The sequence below is a fragment of the Neolamprologus brichardi genome, chromosome 14 (genome assembly GCF_056152115.1).
Source record: "Neolamprologus brichardi isolate AB-2024 chromosome 14, ASM5615211v1, whole genome shotgun sequence".
Lineage (NCBI taxonomy): Eukaryota > Metazoa > Chordata > Actinopteri > Cichliformes > Cichlidae > Neolamprologus > Neolamprologus brichardi.
The window spans coordinates 20,313,099-20,336,572 of record NC_142117.1 but is presented as its reverse complement, the minus strand read 5'-3'; the positions used below and the strand labels follow the sequence as shown (position 1 = coordinate 20,336,572).

The following is a 23,474-nucleotide window of genomic DNA, read 5'->3' as shown; positions in this document are numbered from 1 at the left end:
CCCGGTGAAGAGCTTTGAAAGCCCTAACATCATATAACAAACATAAAAGCACAGTACAGGACTGTCACGATGTATTAAAATACAATACAAGCTGTGTGGTCGTGGGTAATCCAACACAAACCACACGATTTGGGGCAGATATGACTCCACTTTGGTTTTCTTTATGTGGTCTCCATTTACAGTATACGACTGTTACACAGATAAATACATAAACAAATCATAATTACAGTTTATCTGATGCGGAGTCGTGCACCCAATCTATACATACACAGCAAAGATAATTAGATTTGTGTCTGTATTTACTGGTGGTGACCATGTGGTTACAAATATAAAGATCACAGTCACCATTACTCTGGAAAATTTCTGCAGGCAGCCTCATTTGGATGACTGATACATACAGATCGGCCATAGTTTGAACTGATGTTTTTCTATTTGTAGTCTTCTTGACCTACTTTCAAGAGACTGTGCCCAGAGGCAGCATATCTGGAAGTTTCTGTGCTTGCCACTTGAGTTATACAGAAGACTAGATGCATAGCTGCGTTTACCTTTGAGTGATATCGTGTTTAATTCGTATATTGATTTATTTTAATATAGAAATTAGTTTATGCTGTGTAAAAGCCCTTATTCTCTGCCATCTTTAAAAATGTACAGCTCTTGAAGGAGAGAGTGCAAGACACATCATTTATATTTAATAATTCCTGTTATTCTTACATTTTCATATTTGTACTCCGCCAGGGCGATGAAGAATCATCCCTGGGCCTTCCCATCAGCCCATTCATGGACAGGTCTGCTCCACAGTTAGCTAAACTGCAGGAATCATTCATTACTCACATCGTGGGACCGCTGTGCTCCTCCTACGACTCAGCTGCTCTTATGCCGGGACACTGGGTTGATGAATCTGAGGGAGACCAGGAAGGACAAGATACAGAAGAGGAGGACGAGGATATGGCAGATGAGGATGCGTCAACAAGTTCTGACACCTCGCGTATGTCAGTCTCTTGATTATTCATGTTGTAGAGAATACCTAACGTATGTCACTGCATCGTTCCTGTGAGTATTCACTGCATGGCAGGACATGTTCCAGGACTTTCTGTCATTATTTTTGACTCATTTATCGGCATTTAATGCAGCTAGTCTCTGCTGCTGTGATAGATGCAAAAAACACACAGTTGAGAACACTATTAATTACTACACATATTCCTAATGGGATAAATAGTTATCATTTGCTTTCTTGCAACAACAAGTGCAACAGTTATCATCAGCATCTATAATTTATTATTAGAAATTCCAGTTCTTTTGATTTTCATATATATGATGCTCATTTCATCATCCCCCTGCAAGTGCAATGTTAGTTTCTCTTTTTACAGTAGTTACGCGCGTCCCGCTCCCTTTATTCCTGTAAGTAAAAATAAAAACACAAACAAGGAAACCACAGTACTCTTAAATTTTGCTTTTAGCACAAAAAGAATATATGCGTGTATATATATGTTAATTATCTCGCTGTAAAGGTGCAGACTCACTGTTTTCCTGTTTCATGCCTTTCTCCTAACGCATGTGTAAAATGAATATCAGTCCTATCTTGTAGCTCTCTGCAAGAGAGCAAATGAGCATGTTTCCCAAAAATCTTCTATTTCTACTCTTTTTCAATCCCAGAATCTTCTCTAACTGTTGGTTTTCTGTCTGACAGAGCGGCAAGAAGCCAAAAAGGTGAGCAGGAGGAAAGTGTTTTGCCAGATCACACAGCATCTTTTGGAAAACCATGAAATGTGGAAAAGAGTGCTTGCTGCAGAAGCCCAGGAGGAGGCTCAGGAAGAGAATCCAAACTGCATTGGCAAGCCCACCGATCCAATAACAGCCATTCACGAGGAAGAGGAGGAGCAGGCAAGCAAAGAGGAGTCGACTGATGGCCTTAATGAAAGGGAAGAGGTGCCAGCTATAGAGGAAGAGGAGATCCTTCCACAATTGGACACTTCAGGAGAAAAAGAGGAAGAACCTGAGTGAAATGATGAACTCTGACCTCCTCTTAAACCAGGAACCTGAACGTTGTCCAAAACGTTTTTGGGTTTTTTTGTTTTTCTTTCCTAACTAAACTCTTTATATGGTAGCCAGCACATCACTTTGACACAACACTGTAGAGGATGTTTTGGGTAAAATGTGCCTAACAAAAACAGGGTTGAGGACAGGGATAAACTCGTACCCAGTGCATCTGACGAGGAGAGAGATGTGAGACGAGCAAGAAGATGAAGCGACAAATGAGGGAAAATAGAGAAAAACTCAGACTGAGTAATCAAGATGGAGTGCATTTGTTTGTTTTGCTGTTTGTTTTAGTTTGGATTTGGCACCCAGACTGCTCATCTTGCACTATGGGCCAACCACGCTGATTCACATCTTCACTCCACCAGTGAGTAATACACTGTCACCCCGCTCCCCCCCTCCCACACACACACTCCTCTCTTTAGTTCCCATGCTATCAGCACACTTTGGAGCCACGCAGCTGCTCGAGGATGTGCACCAGGCCCCTTCTCCGTGAACACAATGGGATGAAAGCCAGCGGAAAAGCCGTGTCCACTGAGCCTCTGCCACGTGAATTTCAGGAAGAGATTGAAAAAAAGAGCCAGTGGTCATGCATTGTGTACACACACTTCACACAGACACACACAGTGCTATAGCAGAAACACACTCCATGCTCAGAACAGATAGGAAGTTTAACAAAGAACTCTGTTGCACCAAAAGCTTTATTCTCATTCAAGGAAAAACATACAAAACAATGTTTTGTTCTTGTCAAACAATGTTAGCAATCATTTCTCCCTTTCTTTTGTTATAATCAGTTCAGCGCACCTACACGTTTCCAGTCTGCATAACTCAGGAAGGCAGAAACCCTTAGAGATTGAGAAACAAAAAAAGGACCTCTAGTGTTCTTGTCCTTTTAATTGTCACTGCTTCGGCCTTTTTTGTCACTTCAGTGCGTCCCCAGCAGAGTGTGGTTCTCTTTGTGCAACACCTAATGCACATTAATATTAATCACACTACAGCTAACTCTCAAGAAAGAAACCAGTCGGTAATATCCTCCTGAGACCCAGCAGTTCATTTTTGTGCACTGTAGTACACATTTAGTTTTTGCTTGTACCTCTCATACTCTACTTGCCACTCTTCTAAGTCCTTATGTTTCTTAGAGAGGACAACAGTACCTTTAAAATGATATCACATGTGTGGGGGTGTGGCCTTGCCAATTGTCTTTTTCCCACCTTTTCAAAATGAGCTGGCATGCCCACAATCACATTTTATGGGAGAAAGAAAGGTAAGCATGATATTTACATTTAGAATGTTTTTTAAAATCAGATTTTGATTAATTTTCAAAAATAAACAGCTAGTAAATAATTTGAGGGGTTTTTAAGAATTAAGCTTATTTAGTTTCACAGAGGAAATGACTAATTTCTTAATGTGTACTCTAGTGCACGTCGGGACTTTGTACTTATATTTATTTCACTTTTTCCTAGTAGACAACTCTTTGACAAAGGCAGAGAGAATTCTTAACAGAATAATTGAGGGAGATTCAAACATAGATTTTTCAGAAGATGAGAGTCATGTGAGCCACATAGGAGAGGGTGAGAACCCAGGAGGAGCCACACAAAGATTATCAAGATGCAGTGACAGATGTAATAGAGAAAAACACAGGGCCACCTGAAATCTGTCATCCTATCTGGTCCAAAACCAACATGTAGGAGAATCTGGAATTTTTGATTTTGAGTTAAAAATAAAATATGGGTAAAATGCAGAAATGTTTTCCAGTAAAGTAAAAAAAACAAGAGTCGCAATTATAGCTGAATCCATGACACCTGATTGTTTCTACAAGATCACGTCTTTGCTGAAAGTTGTCAATGATCTCAATGTGCCAAAAGAACTCACAGTATCTGGAGTTCAACCTCCTCTTGGCTGAGAAACCAGGGACAAACATGTGAACAAGACCTGAATAATACCAGTAATGAAGAGTTCTCTCCAAAAATCAAGAAAAGGTAGCCCCAACCAGATGAGAGTGTAACAAAATATGGTTCACTCCACTTGCCTGAAATGGTTAACAGTCCAAGGCATTTCAGTTGTAGAATGGTTGGGTGCAACAGTAAAACATATGTGAGATGTGGGAAGTGCCAAATGTTCCTTTGTGTCTCCAAATAAAAAAATCACAGTACTTCCTCAGATATCATAAATGAATTGACTTTTGTGAAATAGAAAGCCCAGTGCAATCACTTGTTCCTGATCCAATGGCTTACAGCTAGTGAAGTGTCAGTGACTTCTAAGTTGACCCATGGTCTACATTTTTATGATATTGTTATATAAATAAGTTTTAATATCCTGCTTACAAAAATTTCAGTGGAGCATTTAATTTTCTTAAATAGCTCTTGAATTTTGTTAGTTTCACATTCGTGATCAATGAAGTCCCCTTGTGCACTGAAGTGCACATGTTGTAAAATTTTAATAAAATTAGTTAAAAACAATTTTGTTTTTGTAATGCGTTTTTTACCATCCCAACACTTGATTTATCTGAAAAAAATCAAAATCAAAATACTTTTTTTCCCCTGGGTCTCAGGAGGATATAAGGTGTTTTCATATTGCAGGCACATATAATCTGTGCCCACATTTATGGGACCTCTCAACTTGGATCAATCTTTAAGGGATTTGTTAAAGAGAAGAGATTCTGTTTCTCTCCAGTGTAACTTATAGGCTGGTATGTAGGCCAAATGTTTCAGAAGGTGCAGTAATCCGCCATAGTGGACTAGGCCAGAGCTCCAAGTTACCCAAGAAGATTTATGTTAATAAGACATTTCAACACTGTGAGGCTTATTGCCATGCAGGAGGTGCTGTGCGCCCACAAAAAAACTATACATGGAAGCGTAGGACCGGGTCCACACGCATAGGGGTATTCTTTCAAACAGGGGTTTTCTTTTGTTGTTCTAAGTAAATAAATCTGATAAAACACCCTTAAAATATTTCTGTCCACATGAATGCAAAAGCAGTTAATGAGCCAAAAGTCAGTGATGTACATCTACAGTTGCTTAAAATTGCCTCGTGTAAACAAAAGATATGATAGCGTGAACTTTGACCTCTCGAGCCAAAAAAACTTTAGAAAGAGTTTGGAAGTATCAGCACCATGAAACCTATCTGTGTTTTGGAGTGACTTTTAATGACACATAGAAAAAACTGTTAAAATAACTTTAAAGAACTAGTTGTTTTACTTCCATAAAAAGCCAAAGAAAGTTATAGGGGAAACAGTAAGCCCCTTACATTTCTGAATCCAGCTTAATAAATAACCACATGTACACAAATATATGATATTTACTATCTATTTATTGAATGATGTAGTTTACCTACTCTTTTTTAAGAGACTATTTCTCTTCACTCTTTTATTAATGTCACTGTTTGCGATCGTCTTTGATGTCCTTGGACATTCATATTTGCTGTAATGGAAGAAAATGTGTGAACAGCCTCGGTAATGAGGCTTATTAATGGAAGAATCCTTTCAGCTGCACTTGGAGCTGCTCATGAGAGGTCAGAGGGGTCTCAGATCTTTGTCACAGTTCAGCTGATTCTTTCTGGTGTAAGTCTTTGAAGATGAGCCAGTTCAGTTGGATTCAAAATCATGTGATGATCCACTTCTCCAATTCGCCAAACCGTATTACAGGGATATGCAGTGTAGTGTATTTGATCTGATGTCAGAAAAGCAACAGGGGCTCTTTGTGGATTCAGATCTCAAGAATTTAGGTTACTTAGTTTCTTCATGCAGTGAGCTGTAATGGACAGTTGTTTTTCTTTTATCATATTTGCAAAATAAAAAAAGGATGCATTCATTTTGACAAGACTTTTTTTTGGGAACCTGCCTGACACTTGAGGTAGGATCAAGGTAGAGATATCGAAGAGGCAGTACAGCATAGTTGACCTGTAGCAATGGATTTTCTGCTTCTGTGGTAAATCTCTGTAGCAGTTTGACAGATTTTATTATTTCATAACGCAACAATTTCAATCCCTCAAAGAGTGTAAACAATTTGAAGCCACAGACGTCACACGTGACAGGCGATACGCTAGCTTTGGCTTGGCAATTCTACTTGTACCTGAAGTGATTAGACAGGGATTAGAGGAGAGCATTAACCGGGTGGAAACATTTACAATGAAAACAGCAGCGCTGAAATTAAACCTAAAAAGAAAAACAAAATACAAGAACTGTGACAGAAATATAAAAAGCAGCATTACACTTTTCAGTAAGTGTACACTTTATGCAGTTAGATGTTAAACACTGGATCTCAGTCACTAAGAAATCCATCAAACAGGCTTGTTTGCTTATTTTTACTGGCTACCTTTACTTGTCCTATTGTAACCCAATTTCTTAACTCAATTAGAGTTTTGCTAATACTCTGGTAATACTGTGTAAATCTGCAGCTGTATCCATTGCACTGTTATCAAAATGTCCATTGTGCAAAGGAGGGCTAAACAGTACAGCATAATTCCCTTTACTGCTTATACCCTGTACTTACAAAGGAGTGCAGTACCACAGCTTCTTTTTTAATACTATGAAAAAAAAAAGGCCTGCACTAACTAAATCCTGGGCTTTTTGTTCATGTTTTAGTTCAAGTTGAAAGCCCTTTGGTGTTTAAAGTCTTTTTTATTTACAGTTGCTATCACTCAAACTCAAAGAGAGAAAAACTTAATTAGGTTTTCATTAATAAATTATATGTAGCAAAAACACAAATCAAAGCAGAATTACCTTCAGCATTGATGTCAATCACACAAAAGTCCCTGACTAAAAATCTTTTTAAAAAAATCTTGACAATTAAAAGAAAAAGGAAGAAAAAGTAAAGGCAAATCAATATGTGATTTTTTTTTTGGTAGCAAAAACTGCAGCACTAGTCATATTTGCATATTTGTAGCATGTGCGGCAATCCGCTCTTGGCTTTATGTGTCACTTCCTGGACCAGTCGTCTTCCACTAGCCTTTCTTTGCATTGGCTTGTTCTGATAGGTTCGCTTATAGCAGGTAAAAATGACCTGTACACACCAGCTGATACACAACAGAGCAACACAACTGTAGATCAAGAAATTATTTAGGTTTGCAAGCTTTTAAACTTGAGTTTTAAAAAAACATCAACCCACCTCACTGCAAGAAGCTGCAAGCCTCCTGTCGTACACGTGAATGAGCATGAGCGCCATGCGCTGTAAATACCTGATGCACTATAGAGTATATCAGTACCTCACGTATAATCTAATGTGAACTCTATTACATTGGATATTTCATCTTTCACACCTGTATGGTCCCATTCTCCACCTGTGTTTGGGGGTTTTGTAGACTGTTTCAGATCTCTTTACTTTGTTTTCACTTATCAGAAATTTGAAACTTAACAGATCAGTCAAAAGAGAAATTTACCCTTTGGACACTTCAAAGAGACTTAAGTCAAAGCTGTGATATAGTTTCAAGTTGTTATTTAGTTTATTATCATATTCATTTCAATAATCCAAGAACGCTGCAGTGTGTTGCTGTGTAAGATTTTAGGGTTTTAACTAGAGAGGAATGATGAACCGGTCAAGGTTTCAGGGGTCACGTTTTAGCTTCTCACTACAAATCATATTCTTTAATCGTTGCTAACCATATTTCAATAAGGACAGATCACTTGGAAGAACTGAACATAATTTATTGAGAAAGAGGAGTTAATGTGTTTGACTGCGATGAGCCATCATGGCAGAATGGAATCCCAGCAGTGCAAGGATTTAGGACAGGACCCACCGGCGTCTAGATGCTGGTGGTGGAAGTGAAGACTGAGGCTTGAATAGAGCTCTGACTGAAGTGGCTGAGGTGGAGATGGGAAGGAGAAGGTACGCAGGAAAGACAGTCTGAAAGTTAGAATGACGGAGAGCACAGATTTAAACCATTCTAAGTGAAGGCTGATTGGCTCAAAGAAGGCAGGCGAGAAGATGATTGGACTAGTGTAATGATGTCAGGATTGAGAATGACAGCGTGCGAAAGGGGTAGACGTGTAAAGAGAAAAGCAGCCGAACACCCAGGAAAAGCAGGCAGATGGGTGAATACAGATCTTCCTTATTGAACTAACGTAAGCTTCATATAAATGTACGCTTTAACGTTTTAGATTTAAGTATTTCCCGCATTTCAAGGCAGCCGTTGGTTTTGTTTCATATATGCACAATAATTAAAGAAGAAAAATCTGTTAGCACATGCTAGAAATTTACTCGAGGCTGACAACGCATTCAAGTGAGAAAAACAGTTATTTTTGCTAATGTTTTAATATTGTTGAATCCATCATGTAATTTAAATCAAACTTTGCATTATGTCAAGAAAACTTCATGAAGACCTAATATTAACTAAGATGTAATAGATAACTTTTAAAACGTTTTGCATAACTAACAGGAAACCAAAGAAAGCCTGTTTGGTGAAACACGGCTGCATTGTGTAATTTAAAGTATACAATATAGCTGATTTGGAGTAAATAGGCCGATCTATGGAAAGCTAGCGACATGGTTAGCTGAAGAATCTGAGTAAAAAATTCTTTACTAACACAAAAAATGTCACATCTGTCAGCTTTTTGTTCTTTGTCATCACAGCAGCACTGGTCAGTGATTTGTACCAGGCAATCACATGGCAGTCATAACTCTTATTTTCTCTTAATTGAAAAAAAAACAATTAGAAATATTAGTTATAAAAAAAGAGACAAACAAACAAGAAAACTGCAGGGTCACAAACTACCCAGTTATTTCACTTTATAAGAGCCAGCATGAGCCAGTTTCCTTTAAATGTTCAGGGGGAGATTGCCAAACACTGGATGAGCTTGTGCAAACCAAAGAAACTTTTTGAACGATGCGTTTTTTTGTGATTTGCACAGAAACAAGCCCTAAAAGGAGCATGTTTTTGGTCAGTGTTATTCCAATACTGGTGAGGGTATCTGAATATGCATATATATTTTGTTCTGTGAAGATAAAAATGAATTCAAGAATTATTGGTATCCATCTGGCATCACCACCGCCCACGGTGACGTGCACGTTAACTGCCTGTTATTCTTTCACTGCCATGTCAACAGGCACCAGTAGCAATGTAACCGGCCTACTGTTCTGTTCTTAGACTGAAGCTCTTGTACTTGTTTTTTTCTTTTCTTATTTGAACCAAAAAAAACCTTTTCTTTTTGTATTTCTTGTTGTTTTGGCCAATTTCAAAGGGGAACATGCTCCTGTGCCATTTTCACATATATGTATGTAGACATTGTTTGAATGCTATATTCGTTAGTTTTCCTCTTTTGTAAGAAAGGAAACCAAAAGTCTTTTTTTCACAACTTTAAGCACGATAAAGGAGACTGGTATGTTTTTATCTACTATAGCAGGCACTTCACAGATTCAATTCTTTCCTTCTCTTTAGTATCTTGCACTTAAACACATGTAGCAATACCAACAGGATGAAGAAAATGTGTGATTCACCAGTATTTAAGTGAAATTTGACATTTTATTTCAAGATATTGTTTGACTTTGTATAAAAAATATATACTGTACAGATTCAAAAGTATATTATGACAAAAAAACTTTTAGAAAAATATTTATTTTTACTGTTTTGGAATTTAGACACAATACTGTAGCTCCTCTATTGCCAGACTTACTGGAAGTGCCTCTTGATAATGTATTACAAAATAACTATACAATATATTGGGATTATTAGAACCTGTCACTAGCAGAGCAGTGTTGTTGTTGTAATGTGAATATTGTTGAATAATAAGATTTATAAATGCTTCACGTGTGTGTCTTTCTTTGGTCATTTCTCCAAAAACTCACAGGACTCGCTCTTTAAAGAAATACACAGATATGTTTTATTATGGTAATGTGTTTTCTGCATGACAGAAATTTGAATTTATAATTACACTTTAGAATGTACAGTCACCGGCCACTTTATTAAGAATACATGTTCGACTGCTTGTGAGCGCAAAGATCTATCATATGACAGAAACTCAGTGCATTAAGGCATGCAGACATTGTCAAGACAACTTCCCGATGTTCAAATCGAGCATCAAAATGGGGAAGAAATGTTATTTATCTGAATTTGAATGCGACATGGTTATTGGTGCCAGACAGGCTCTTCTGATTGTTTCAGAAACTGCTGATCTGCTGGGATTTATCCAGTGAGCGGCAGTCCTCTGGGTCAAAATGTCTTGCTGAAGTCAGAGGTCAGACGAAAATAGCCAGAAAAGTTGGAGCTGACAGGAAGGCAACAATAATTCTGATAACCACTTGCTTCAACCAAGGTGTGCAGAAGAGCATCTGTGAATGCACAGCACACTGAACCATGAGGCAGATAGGCTACAGCAACAGAAGACCACACCGAATGCCATTCCTGTCAGCTAAGAACAGGAAACTGAGGCTACAATTTGTACAGCCCTATGAAGAAATTGGACAACAGATGAGTGGGAAAATGGTGAGTCAGAATATTGCATAAACTACATGAACAGCTGCCCTGTATTGATGGTTCAAGATAGTGTTGGTGCAATAGTGTAGAGAATGTTTTCTTGGCACGCTGTGGGCTCCTCAGTACCAACTGAGCATTGTTAGTGCCAGAGTCTACCTGTGTATTGCTGCTGACCATGTCCATCCCTTTATGACTACCCACTACTACTACTACTCTTCTGATGGATGCTTCCAGCAGTATAACATGTCATGTCATAAAGCTCAAATCATTTCAAACTGGTCTCTTGAACATGACAACCAGTTCATTGTATTGAAATGTCCTCCACGGTCACCAGATTTCAATCCAAAAGAGCAACTGTGGGATATGGTGGAACAAAGGATTCACATCGTGGATGCGCAGCCAGCAAGTTTGCACCAACTGTGTGATGTCATCATGCTAATATGGAACAATATGTCTTCTGCACTGTTCTGGACAGAGATCGCACACGTCAGTCCCGGGATCCATCCTGAGTCACTCACCCAGTTCACTACCCTGTGGTCAACGTCTGAACCAGCATGGCTTCAGTTATACTGTATGACTCTCGCTCATATTTGAGGTAGGCTTGGGTAGCATGGGGGCTAGTCTGGGGCCCCCTGCTGGATACACACACCTTGGATGCTCACAACACATGAAACTGGGTTTAATCTTACTAGTGATGTCATGTTTTTGTTGTTGTTTTAAATGAGTATCAACTCAGTCCTTACGTTCTTAAAAGTCCTTTAGACAAATTATCATCACATATAGCTCTCTGAATAATTCTATAATTCTAAACCTTTTTGTCAAATTAATGGAATTTTTTAAAAGTTATTAGTATTTACTAATTCTGATGTAGACAGTCAAATAAATCAGCTGCATCTCCTCTCTAGTACAGATTGAAATGTGTTTATTAATCTTGTTTTCACTAAAGCTGCCTTTCTCTTGACGTGGTCTTTGTCAGATTGATTTTACGTCAGCCTTTGGAATTTACTGGTGAGTGTATTAAATATCATGGCACATCTTTTCTACCATTTGCTCTGTGAACTGAAAATATAGGACAAGTTTTGCCCTTGATTAGGGGTGGGTTTTTATAATCGATTTATTGATTAAAATCGATTCTGGCTTGGATTACGTAAAATCGATTCATTAAAATCCTGAATCGATTTTTTAATATAAATTTATTTTGCCCAAAATGACAGAATCTCTGGTGAAATCTCACAAAATTTCAACAACCACCAAACAGCTAAGACAGTAAATGAGAGCAGGTACACGGATTCTGCACAAAGACTTAAACACACAGCACAACCCGCGGATCAGAATCAGTTAGATGTCGCCTTTCTCACGGTTGGGGCTGAAAGCCGACAGCTCGCTGATTCTGATCTGTCTGCGGGTCCGCGCTTTGTGTTCACGCCCTTTATGCGCTGATTCCAAAGCTGTTAGTTTGATGTCTCTCCAAACAATATTGACCGAACCAGCAGCAAAAGAAGATCCAAACTACGCTTCCCATAAACATCGTCATGTATTCACTCTTACTTTTACTGTTTTGCTTCAACCACGATGCACAGCTCTCTCTCTCTCTGTACTGTTTTCTTCATTATTCGCTTGCTTGTTATGCACAAGTTTACAGCGCTGTCGGCCGCCGATTTTTTTTTTTCGTTTTATATACTTCCGAAAAGAAAACCTAATTTCTGCCGTTCAATACTGAACAAATTTAAACTTTTTAAAATTATGCAAAATGCAAAACACTTAGCCATGTCTCTAATAAAACTGCTGTAACTTCAGAGGTAATGTTCATGTGTTGATTAATGGTTTTCTTTCGTTTTTGATGTACTGCAGAATATTTTTATAAAATCCAGGCCAGAAAAATCACCTTCATGTTTTTCTGTGTTTATCTTCAGCTACTTTGACACAAAGGCATCTGCTGTGATGCTCGAACCTTTGATAAAGTCTTGCGTGTGTCAGCTTCCTTTTTATAGATACAAAAATGTAAATGTATTGATCTGAATTATAATATTTCTGACTGTCAAAATTTCCCAGATTCAAATCGAATTAAATCGAATCGTGGATCGAATCGATTCGGGACCTTGTGAATCGGAATTGAATCGATTCTAGAAATCAGTGACGATACCCAGCCCTACCCTTGATCTTTATGATGTGCTACGTTTCAGTCAGATGGTTTATGCACAAGCCAGTGCCCTACATTTTTCTCTCAGTTTTCATTCTGTATTCTGCAAGGAATACATGTACGCTCTCCAGGGAGACGCTTGCTCTTTTCCCCATCACTTCCTCCCCCCCCCCCTCCTCTTTTCACTCTCAGTCAGTTCTGGTCATTCTGTCCTCTCTCATAATCTCTTCTTCCCTCCCACCATCTCTCCATCTCCACACCTATCAAAAATCCTTACTTATTCCCTTTCATTTGTTCCTTCTTCCCATAATCCCTGACCTTCTTAAATCCGACTTGTGACTCCTGTGGATAATGACTATGCACAGGAATCAAGTGTAGTGAATCAGAAGGAGGGACCATCACTCACACACCACCATTAGTTTATAGTAAGCCAGTTCAGACCGTTCACATTCCCCATGTCATCTTTCATTTATCTCACTATGATCACTTCTACACGGACTAAATCGGAAATCTTTTGCTGCATTTTGACCTTTCGGTTCTCATTATAAGTGGGTGTTTACCACAAGCTGATAAATCCAAAAACACCTTAGTTTACAGAGCCTCCAAAGTAATTATAAAGCTCTCGTAAAGATACAGAGACGTCCCCACTCCAGTTACTGTGGGGACTGTGTAAAATTACAATGTTAGATAGTAAAAAAAGAAAACTGGATTGCTGTAGGCGCTTTCCTTTAAATGTCAGTGTTGAAAATGTAACATAAAAGCAAATTTTGGACAAAGCTTGAATTTTGATCTTAACCCTCTCAGGCTCAAATTAAGTTTTTTGTTGCTAATGCACAACCAAGTCCTGCAGTGGTACTTCTGAGAAAAAAAAACTCATAAAATATGTATGTGGGGTAATCAGGTTGTTAGTTTTTAACTGTTGCAAATCGGCAACCTCTGCCTTGAGAGAGTTAACAGGTGTGCAAAATTTTTAGCACATCTGTTATTATATTTTCTTGTTTGCACAATTATGTAACGTGGGGACCCTACTGGACACAACATGTGAAACTGGCCTTAATCTTACTAGTGATGCCATTTTTTTATTTTTTTAAATGAGTCCTTAAGTTCTTAAAAGTCCTTTAGACAAAATAGCAAAACATAAAGTTCTTTAAATAAAGAGCTTAAGTTTTCCCTTATCTGTTATAACAAAAAGTATTATGTTTCAACAGTAAAAATATTAATTTGATTAAGAGGCTTGTGCATATTGGTGGATTATTACAGAAACATAAAAAATGATTTTGACAATTTCCAACACTCTTAATTTTAGACATCTGTTAAGCACTGGATAAAAAGAAAATGCCTAAGAATGAAACTCCAGATCCATTTTGTAGATGTGTTTGTGTTGGTTTATAACTCAAAATGTCCAAACAGATTGATTGAAGCATTGAAGATAGAAAAACTAAAACAAATCGCAATGCCCACAGTTTAAGATTTTGACTTTAGTCACTGTGATCAGTGATGTCAAAGGCTGCCGACAAGCAAACAGGAATAAAAAATCTCCCGACAAGATGCTTTGCAAGCCCAACGATTAACCGACCCAAACCTTATACCCAACTGAAATTTCTCTTTTACTTTTTATTTCAACTGTTCTGCTATAGCTTGTCTAGGACCTTGGAAAGAACAATTTTAAGACTGGCCAGAATTATTAAGGATTGAGCACCCTTCTAAGGACAACTTCCATTTTAAAGTAATCAGAAACGGCCTGAAAGGAAAGAGAGGCATAATATTACCAGAAATAATCAGGTTATGAATAGCATCTCCAGAAGGAGGGCATGAGGTAGCGCCAGTGCTCACTGGACTAGAGTATTATCTTACAATCACAGCACCATTAAATGAGAGCATGGACAGAACCAGAAGGAATGATTTTTATTGTACGTTCTACATTAACATTCATTTGAAAGCTGTTTTTTATTTTCTCAAAAAAATAAAGCAGTATCATTTTAGAATAAAATTCCTGATCAGCTGATCAGCTAAAATTGCAAACTCATGTAGATTTAGGACAGGACCCGCCCCTGGATCTAGAGGGAACAGCACAGAAAAGCAGCCTAACACCCAGGAAGGAAAGCAGACCAGTGATTACAGATCTTTCTTATTACGCTTCATAACAATCTGCAGCAAAACTGCAGTGGTTTCTGAGTCCTGCTTAAACACAGCTACATATGGCACAGGATGCTTTTTTGCTCAGTGTTGCTCAGAAATTGAAACTTCTTCCATCTCTCATGCACACACTTACACTCCTACACTTTTGTTACCTGCTGATTACACATTTCTTTGGCTCTAAGTAGCTAACTTAGCAACATGTGTCTGCATATGTAAAGCCCATAGATTACTTACTGTACATTAGATAACAGCAACTTTTTTAATCAGTTAATTTTAATGCAAATTTTTAAACTTCATAAGGTGATACTGCTCTTATATCAAGAATGTGACCTGATCTGCCTGCAGTCGAGACCTTTCCCCAACCGAAAACATTTCCCGCATCATGAAATGAAAAAGACGAAAAAGTAGATCCAGGAATATTAAGTAGAGAAGACTGGGACAACAGTCCTCTCACAAAAATTCAACCAACTGGTCTCCTCAGTTCCCAAACGTTTACGGACCGTTGTTAGTACTCAGTAACCCTGTCCCAGCTTTTATGGGATGTGCTACTGTCATCAAATTCAAAGTATTTTTGTTAAAATCATAACATTTCTCACTTTAAACAAATATTATGTTGAATTTATGAAAGCTGCAAATCTCTGCATTCTGTTGTTATTTACATTTTACACAGCATCCCAACGTTTTTAGAAGTCGGGTTAAATAATCAAAATATACAAGTGTGACTCTTTAACCTGTGAGGGCTTCATTTTTATGCATCGGTGATTAAATGAGAATGAGGATGCCACACAAAACCCTGCAAGTCAATTGTATTAATGCAACAGGTAGTTGAGCCCTACTTGAATGAGACAGCTGCAGGTTCTGAAGACAAAGATTGAATGAGACACTGAATGAGAAAATTCAAGGACACTCCAGCGTGTCTGTATGCTTTTTGTAATGTGCACCATCTGACAGTTGTGACCGCCAGTGCAATCAGATACAACTTGGCAGGACAGGTGCTACAAGAACACTACGGAAATCTGCTACCCGTCACCTCCTGTTCCTACTACTTACCCACGTAAAACTGAGCTGTCCTCCAGGACGAGGGGGTTAAGGTGTATGCTGCTGTCATGCATAAAGATCTAAACACTTCACACAGGGACAGCAGTGGCACATTGTTGAGCTCAACATGATGTGGACACTATTCTGCTAATAGAAGAAAAAAGTTTGATGACAGCATTTCATATTTGTGTCTAGGTGGATGTATTGGGTTGATTAGAAAATTGTTTAACAGTAGCTTCTTCACAAATGAAAAACAAACTTTGTACCTGTACAAACTCATAAAAAATGCATTTAAAACTTTATACATATATATATATATATATCCCCTCACAAGCCTGATTTCAGCAGCAGAACCAAACGGGACTTTTATGAATCTGCACTGGCGTGACAATGGGTACAATTGTTCTTTGTGCACAGCTGCAGAGAAACAGGATCAAATCGGTAAAAACATACTGTCACTTTAATGAAAGGAGCGCACACAAACATACAGTTCATTATAAAAGGCTTACACAGAGACTAAGAGGGGGGATGTACACAGCGGAGGCTCAACTATCAAATTTTGTAAACCAAATCAAAGCTTAGGACAAATATTCTTTGAAAAAACATATATTTAAATGGAAGAAGCGTGATGTTTTCACACGAACCCGGTGAATGACCAGCTCACAGCTTGTTGACAAACGCACGACACTGTAGGTTACATGATTCCAATAAAGCTCCGCCGAACTATGCAGAAATTAGGGAGGAGGGGACAGACTGTCTGAGGAGAGAGGGGGAAAGGAGACAGAATGAAAGAAAGGAGAAAGCGAGGGAGAGAGAGCAGTATATTATGAAAGACACCGAGTAGACTCATCGTACCAACGCCTCTCTGTCTGCAGTCAGTCGAAGACGAAGAAAAAGAGGAAGGGGGGAAACCCGTTGTAGGGCGACCTCTCTGAGCGCATCTTACGCCCAGCATCTCACTAACACACAGCCCACATCACGCAGAGAAGACTTGTGTCACGGGACTAAAACGTCTGTGTAACTTAACACTGTGCCCGAGAGTTGCCGTGCGGTCGGCTGGAAATGAACTCTGAAGGTGGGCTTCGTGTCGGCGCATTCACCGTAAGAATCGGCGCTTCTGCTCATCACCAGTCCACATGAGAAGTTTGACAGGAGCAGGTTGAAGGGAGTCTACCAGTGCTTCCGATAGGCTGTTCACTTTGCAGGCTGCAGCTCGCGGTCGGAACTCGACCACTGCTCCACAGGACACTGAGGTGAGTTGGGGTTTTTAAACAGTTGCTATTGTTTTGTAGGCTGTTGTGGGCTAAGTCAAGTCAGACTTTTAACATGTCTGCATTCGATTAAATTATCACGCTAAATGCCAGCAATTCATTTTAAAACACATCAATCTAGAGTTTCATCAAAGAAATTGAAGTTTATGTCACCTGTAGTGATCGGGACTAGTTAACAGTAGTGACCTAAGACGTGCAGGGAATTGTGTATGTGTGTGTGTGTGTGTGTGTGTGTGTGTCTCACAAAGCACCTGCAGTACCTGCATGGCATCCTGACAAAGGAGCCATACAGCAGGATCCCGAGTTTTAACTTGCCAGAGGTGTTTCGTGCACTAAAAGATGTTCCTTTGATGAAGTTTGACCTGCTTGCGTTATGAAATGCTTTAAAATGCCACCTTAACTAATGTCTCAAAAAGGACGTTTGTAAATTGCAGGAATAGCGCTTGGGGACAGGTACTAGAAGCTTTCAATTTGAGTAGATCCTCCTGAATTACTGCCTAAACAGTTATAAGGATATTGTTGAAACAGATGTGCAGGGTAACTGGTGGGTGCTTTAATTTGTGTTCAAACTATAGCAAATATGATGGAGATATAATCCAAACTTAACCATCATTTCCAAACTTTTCCTAACACCAGCCACAACATCTAAATCCAAATGAAAACTCTGAGACCTTTAATATTTTCATTACCTGAAATCTTAAGCTGTACACGGTTTAACCTGTACAAAGTGTTATTTTTACATAGGCAGCAAAATGCCGTAAGTGTGGTGATTCATCTATGCACTTTACTGCAATTCTCATCCAGCTGGTAACAAGGACATCATAAAGGCATGATCAGATTTGTCATTGTTAATTTCCCACGATGTTGCCTGCCTTCAAGCTGCACCTTTGATTACTGGAAGGAGTCATTCGTTTCTGTTTAGATTTCTGCTCTGCGCTGAGATTTTGCATGCAGAATACAAGATGAGGACACTTATGTCTATCATGCTAATAAGGAACAGATAAAGAATGAGGCTTGATGAGCGAGAGGGCAGCACATTCAGTCAGTCACAGCTTGTGTCGGGTGTATGTGGTACATGGTATATTGTTTTATTTAAAAAGAAAGAAACGTTTGTGTAGACAGGTTTATATCAGGTTCAGTTATGCGATGTGCAAAAGTCCTGTCAGTGGTCTAGTGGACCTAGAAGCTCAGTTTGTTTGTATCAGAATTATATTTGTATGTGATTTGAACATTTCTTTCAATGCTGACTTACAAGCCAGCCTATTTACCCAGAGATTCAGAAGCTGAAGTCATCCTCCTTCAGCAGTGATTCTGTTTAGGTAATTTAATGAAATATGGCACAATAAAGCCAGATTAAATGCTATTTAGCTGAGTACTTACAGCTGACTAACGTATATTTTTTTTGGGACGCTGTTTTATGAACTCAGTCATCTACTGTTGGTCAAATTCCTTGAAAGTAGGTCAGACCTGTTGCAATAAGCCAGCTAGTCTGTTCTAAATAAAAGAGCCAATCAGAGAGAAATATAAATGTGTTACATGTAATAGTAACAACAGCAGTGTCACTGACATAAATGCTAAGAGCAATGAGTTTGTGTTATTCTCTGCAAAGCGATCGTCAGCTCGCTTCCCTGGAGCAATTACATTCACTGTTTCACATGACTGCTGAAATGGACTGAGGAGGGAGGAGAAGGCAAAACGTGAAATAAGCAAGACAAATGCGAGGAGCTAGAGATAAAGAATTCATACACAGGCAGAGAAAAGGGTCAGAGAGGGACCAGTGAAAGAGATTTAAAAGGAAAGGATAAACACAGCATCCGTTATTTTATTTCTCCACCTTTAGAATTGCCTTTTTGTTTTCAGTGTACTCACGAAGAACAACCCCAGTATTTTAGTTTGCCGTGCAATGCATTGCCTGCAGACGACAGCTTTTTAAAAAACATTTTTTTGATTCACCAGAATCTAAAAACGCCTTTCATTCCTGATTTACACTCACAGCTTCACATAAAAATGAACAAGAATGAAAAACATTAGAAAATGCTGCCGTCAAAAGTTATAGACTTATTAAGAAAAAAACACCACCACTGTGGGGCTTTTACAGTGAATCAGCTGTTTTCACAAAGTGTTGATTTGTCGTCAGCCAGTGAGACAAATGAGACAAATAAAAAGAAATAAACAGATTTAGACAAAGAGGGCTCTGTCTTTAGATTTATTGTACATAAATGGGACATAAAAATCTTTGCATAGAGCTATGAAACACCCGAATGGTTAGCACAAGCATGAGTATATTATGGGAAACCCCTTCTGTTTTTTGGTTTTACTCACACAGATGATGCTCATATCAGTGTAGTTCTATTCTGCGCGACAGTACACGCAATGACCTGGCGCTCCAGCAGTGCCTGGATAGGTTTGTTATGGAAAATCCCTAACAAGACTGGCAATAACGGTACATGTACTTTGTGTATTTTGCTATGCTTGCTAAAAATGATGAGATTAAGTGTGTGGATTGTACTGTGAAGTTGACTCTGCTCTGATGTATCTAAAAGGAGATCTCAGCGATGTTTAATTTTTTTTTTAAGGTCTGAACTTTTGGATTATGTGGCATTAAATACAAAATAACAACTAACTACTTAAATAAATAACAGTTGGAGCCTGACCACTTTATTCACCAGTACTGGCTATTTATATTGGTGTTTGGAAATGAAAATTTTTAAAGTGAAGAATGGACGAGGCAAACGCCCTTCAACCATGTTACTTGTGTTGACACAGCATAGTGTGTCCTCTACAGAACTCTGCAATTTCCCTGTTTAAATACATACCTTCAGCAGATGCGAATGCAGTCAGGCAACACGTAAGTGAGTAAATACAGAGAATATTGGATTTTTTAAACCAAATATCAGCATCAGTCTTATAAATCCAACATTGGTCAAGCTCTAATATCATCTATCATCTAGTATAAGTACTTTAAAGTCTCAGTGGATAAATTAAGGCAAATACTTACTTCCACTTGATGGGCAGGTTACTGACTGTAGAGGCAAGCCAGAGTAAACCTAGATCAGCAGTTTAGTGGCGGGCACGTGGCGGTTATCATCATCTATCATTAGTCATCATCGTTCTTTCAGCTCATTTTAGACGCATTTTCTCCAAGTTTATAGAAAACCTTCCCACACCGACAGCATGCATTTTTGGCCCCCAGAAGCAACTGTTTATCTTCTAGGAAATCAAATTACCTCTGATATGATATCATTTCAGTGCACTGAAGTTCTTAGACATAAGATTACAGTCTTAACATGCCTCATAGCTGAGTTTATGCTTCATTGTATTCTGTCTTGTGGTCTGTTACTACCCATATTATACAGCAGCGTGTGTAGTTTGATATGTTTGAATGTTTCGTTTAAAGATAAAAAAAATATTGTGAAAAAAATGTTTTTTTCTTCTGAGAATCCAGAAGTCATCACCTTTTATTTGGCATTTCAGTTTTAAGCTTATAATAAATATAAAATACAGAAACCTGTTTTTCTTTTATGTTTTGTTATGTTTCTAGGATTATGAGTTAGTTTCCTCTCTGCCAGCCGCCAAAGACATGTTTCTGTTTTTTCGTGTGCTGAGGATGAGAAGTGGGTCACATGCTTGAATTATCCATTTGCAGGGTTGCATGCCTCAGTGCCAAGAAATTGCAATACGTGGGAGACCTCTGCTAAGAAGAAATACATTTGTGGAGGATGGAGGAGAGAACTGAGGAAGGACACACACAGGAGAACGGAGGCAGTGATTGTGCAGCCAGACAGCCTCGCACCTCTCCCTGCACCAGTCTGAGGGTACACACAAACTGCCATGTCCTCTTTGTAGATGTAGTGAGTGTGTAAGTGTGTCTGCTGTGGAGTCACATGCTCTCTCTGTGTACGCTTTCAGACATGTCTGTGTGTGGAGACCAGAAATAACTAAATAACTAAATTAGAGCAGTCCAATAATCCAGCAAGCCTACAAGAATGATGTGCAGTACAGCACGTACCCTTTCATTTTTTAAATATGGAAACAGAGTATATGAGACAAAAGGACATTCAAAGCTCTTCTTTGGATGTTGCCTGCCTTTTATTCCATTCTCTGTCGAGATGATCACACACTGATTCAATAATATTAAGGTCCGGGTTCTTGGGAGACCAATCCATGACTGATAGTGTTCCACTGAGTGCTTTTCTCTCCAGGTGTCCTTTTATTGCAGTGGCAGTGTGTTTGGGGTCCTTGTCATGCTTAAAAACAAAGCCTTGGTAAATCAGACACTTTCCAGATGTTATGTTATGGTGGATCCAAATCTGATAGTACTTTTATGCGTTCATAATTTTGACAAGATCCCCAGCACTACTGACTGAAATGCAGTTGCAACCATGACAGAGCTTCCACCGTGTTTTATAGCTAGCCTTTCTCTCTCCTGACCTCATCTGCGTATTCTGACAATGATTTAAATCGAAAGTTTCAAATTTGGATTTATTACTCCAGAAAACCTGGTTCCTGTTCTTGTGTAACCTCATCCTTCTCTCCATTTCCCTACCTTAAAAATTGCTTCTCAGACTGTTGAGCATTTCTGATGAAACTTCAATGAAACTTTTCAGGTTCTGTGTCAAGTCTTTGAGTTTTAGGCCTGCCACTTGTCCAGTTTTCTTAATGACACACTGCGCACCAGGCAGACACATGAATACATTTTCAGCTAACTGCCCTTTGGGAATCACCTTGTTAATGCCAAACAAATTTGCAAAACTTAGCTTTGTATACCTTCAGCTAACGAAAGAAGAACAAATTATGTGTTTTTGCCATTGCCTTCTACTAGATTCAAAATTAGCTCTTTGCTAATAGAGGTGCATTAGGTTCCTTTTTTATACTTGAATGATTCACGGGTCAGTGTTAAGTGGCTTAATGAACAAAAGAAAAAAACATTCCTCTGAAAATGGTCAGGTACAAGGACTGGACTGAAAATGAGTAAAACAAAGCAACAATGTCCAAAGAAAAACTTTGAAAGACCTTCAGGAAGCCTGGAGGATTAATGCTCAAGAGCTATAACAATACTACAACTCTGGGTCCTTGGAAGCAAAATGTAAGAAAAGGAACTGGGGCTCAAGACTTATACACCGTGCTCCATGTGTGCATGATGAATATTGTATTTAATAAATTTTGACCTTTCTTTCTTAATAAAAGGACACAACCGATTGTCAGAGGGAATGAATGAATCATCTCTGTCTTCTACTGAATATGCTGTTCCTGCATTTTCACCGTTGATCGGTTCATGGCCATAATCTCTGTCTGTATTAGTTTGAAACTTTTCATCTCTTGGATTTCACTTGTTGAGGAGTTTCATTATCTCAAAGCACAGAACAGCACCTTGTAACCACAAAACAATTTTCCAATCTTTGCAGTGCTATCTTCTTTCTTTTCCTCACAAAACATGTAAAATCAGCCACCTAATAGCAATTATTCATCTTAACAATATTGTCTATAAACACTAAACACTCCTGATTTTTTGTTGTTGTTGAGCAGTAAAAGTCATTCAAGGATAAAGACGCTCAAATCAAGCATTCTCAGGGTTGTGATTTTTAAAAAATTTTTTTTTTTTTACAATAATCTCCCTCCCATGTCTTGTTGTTGCTACAGTAAAAATGTAATAATGGTTATTCAAATTTTGTTGAGGTGAAATTGACAAAAATAGCACAGAGCAAGATGCAAATCTCATATTGTCGCATAATGACCACCTCAGGCTTTCCATCTCAGTCTTTCCCTTCTCCTGACTTAAGCGTTTATATAACATAAGAAAAACTTCCAATTGGCTCAAAGCATGTCTCTGCCAACAACATGAAAGTTATAAAACCTTAAATTAGATCAGACAGCGTTGTTTCTTTTTCCCACTTGAAAGTGATGTGAGACAATGGTGTTCAAGCAGCTTATCATAATACAGACTGCAGTGGCAGGACAGACTTACTTCTTCTCAGAATTGTTTGGTTCCCTGACCGGCAGGGTGGGACATGGCACAGCCCATTTTAACTGCGATCAGGTGCTCAGTGTTATTCTCTGCTTTTTGTTAAATCCACCGGTGTCTAAAACTTTGGTGTCATAACGCCTCAGTTTTTTGTTACTTCTAAATCATACTTACTTTCTAATCGTGTATAGTTAACTATTTTATTCTTTTGGATCTCACTGTTAGATTAGAACAAAAAAATCCTGAAACCTATTTCTGTGTGTGTGTCAGATGCCTTTGTTAAGTCTAAGCGTATTAGGTGGATGACATCAAATGAGCTAAGAACAAAAGCAGGTCACAGGTCACGAGGAAGCTTTTGCTTCAACTTTCACACAGACTTAATGTGAATGTCTTTTTAGTGATTTCTAATCATGTCGAGGCCACTGCTTATTTGCCACTCGGTGGAACACCGGTTAGGAGGTCACAATGCTTGCCATTGTTGAAA

The 23,474-nt window shown here is 38.6% G+C and overlaps 2 protein-coding genes across 2 annotated transcripts in view; both read left to right on the top strand.

The window, feature by feature from the left end:
- LOC102792196 (cGMP-inhibited 3',5'-cyclic phosphodiesterase 3A-like) overlaps window positions 1–3,055 on the top strand; it is a 60,403-nt gene extending 57,348 nt beyond the window's left edge. The window contains exons 14-15 of the mRNA XM_006802050.2: window positions 736–985; window positions 1,688–3,055. Coding sequence (XP_006802113.2) covers window positions 736–985; window positions 1,688–2,001 — 564 coding nt within the window. The 3' untranslated portion in view covers window positions 2,002–3,055. The remainder of the gene's footprint in view (window positions 1–735; window positions 986–1,687) is intronic.
- A 13,492-nt stretch (window positions 3,056–16,547) lies between these two features.
- LOC102792505 (solute carrier organic anion transporter family member 1C1-like) overlaps window positions 16,548–23,474 on the top strand; it is a 40,077-nt gene continuing 33,150 nt past the window's right edge. Inside the window, exons 1-2 of the mRNA XM_006802051.3 lie at window positions 16,548–17,010; window positions 20,675–20,843. Coding sequence (XP_006802114.2) covers window positions 20,748–20,843 — 96 coding nt within the window. The 5' untranslated portion in view covers window positions 16,548–17,010; window positions 20,675–20,747. The remainder of the gene's footprint in view (window positions 17,011–20,674; window positions 20,844–23,474) is intronic.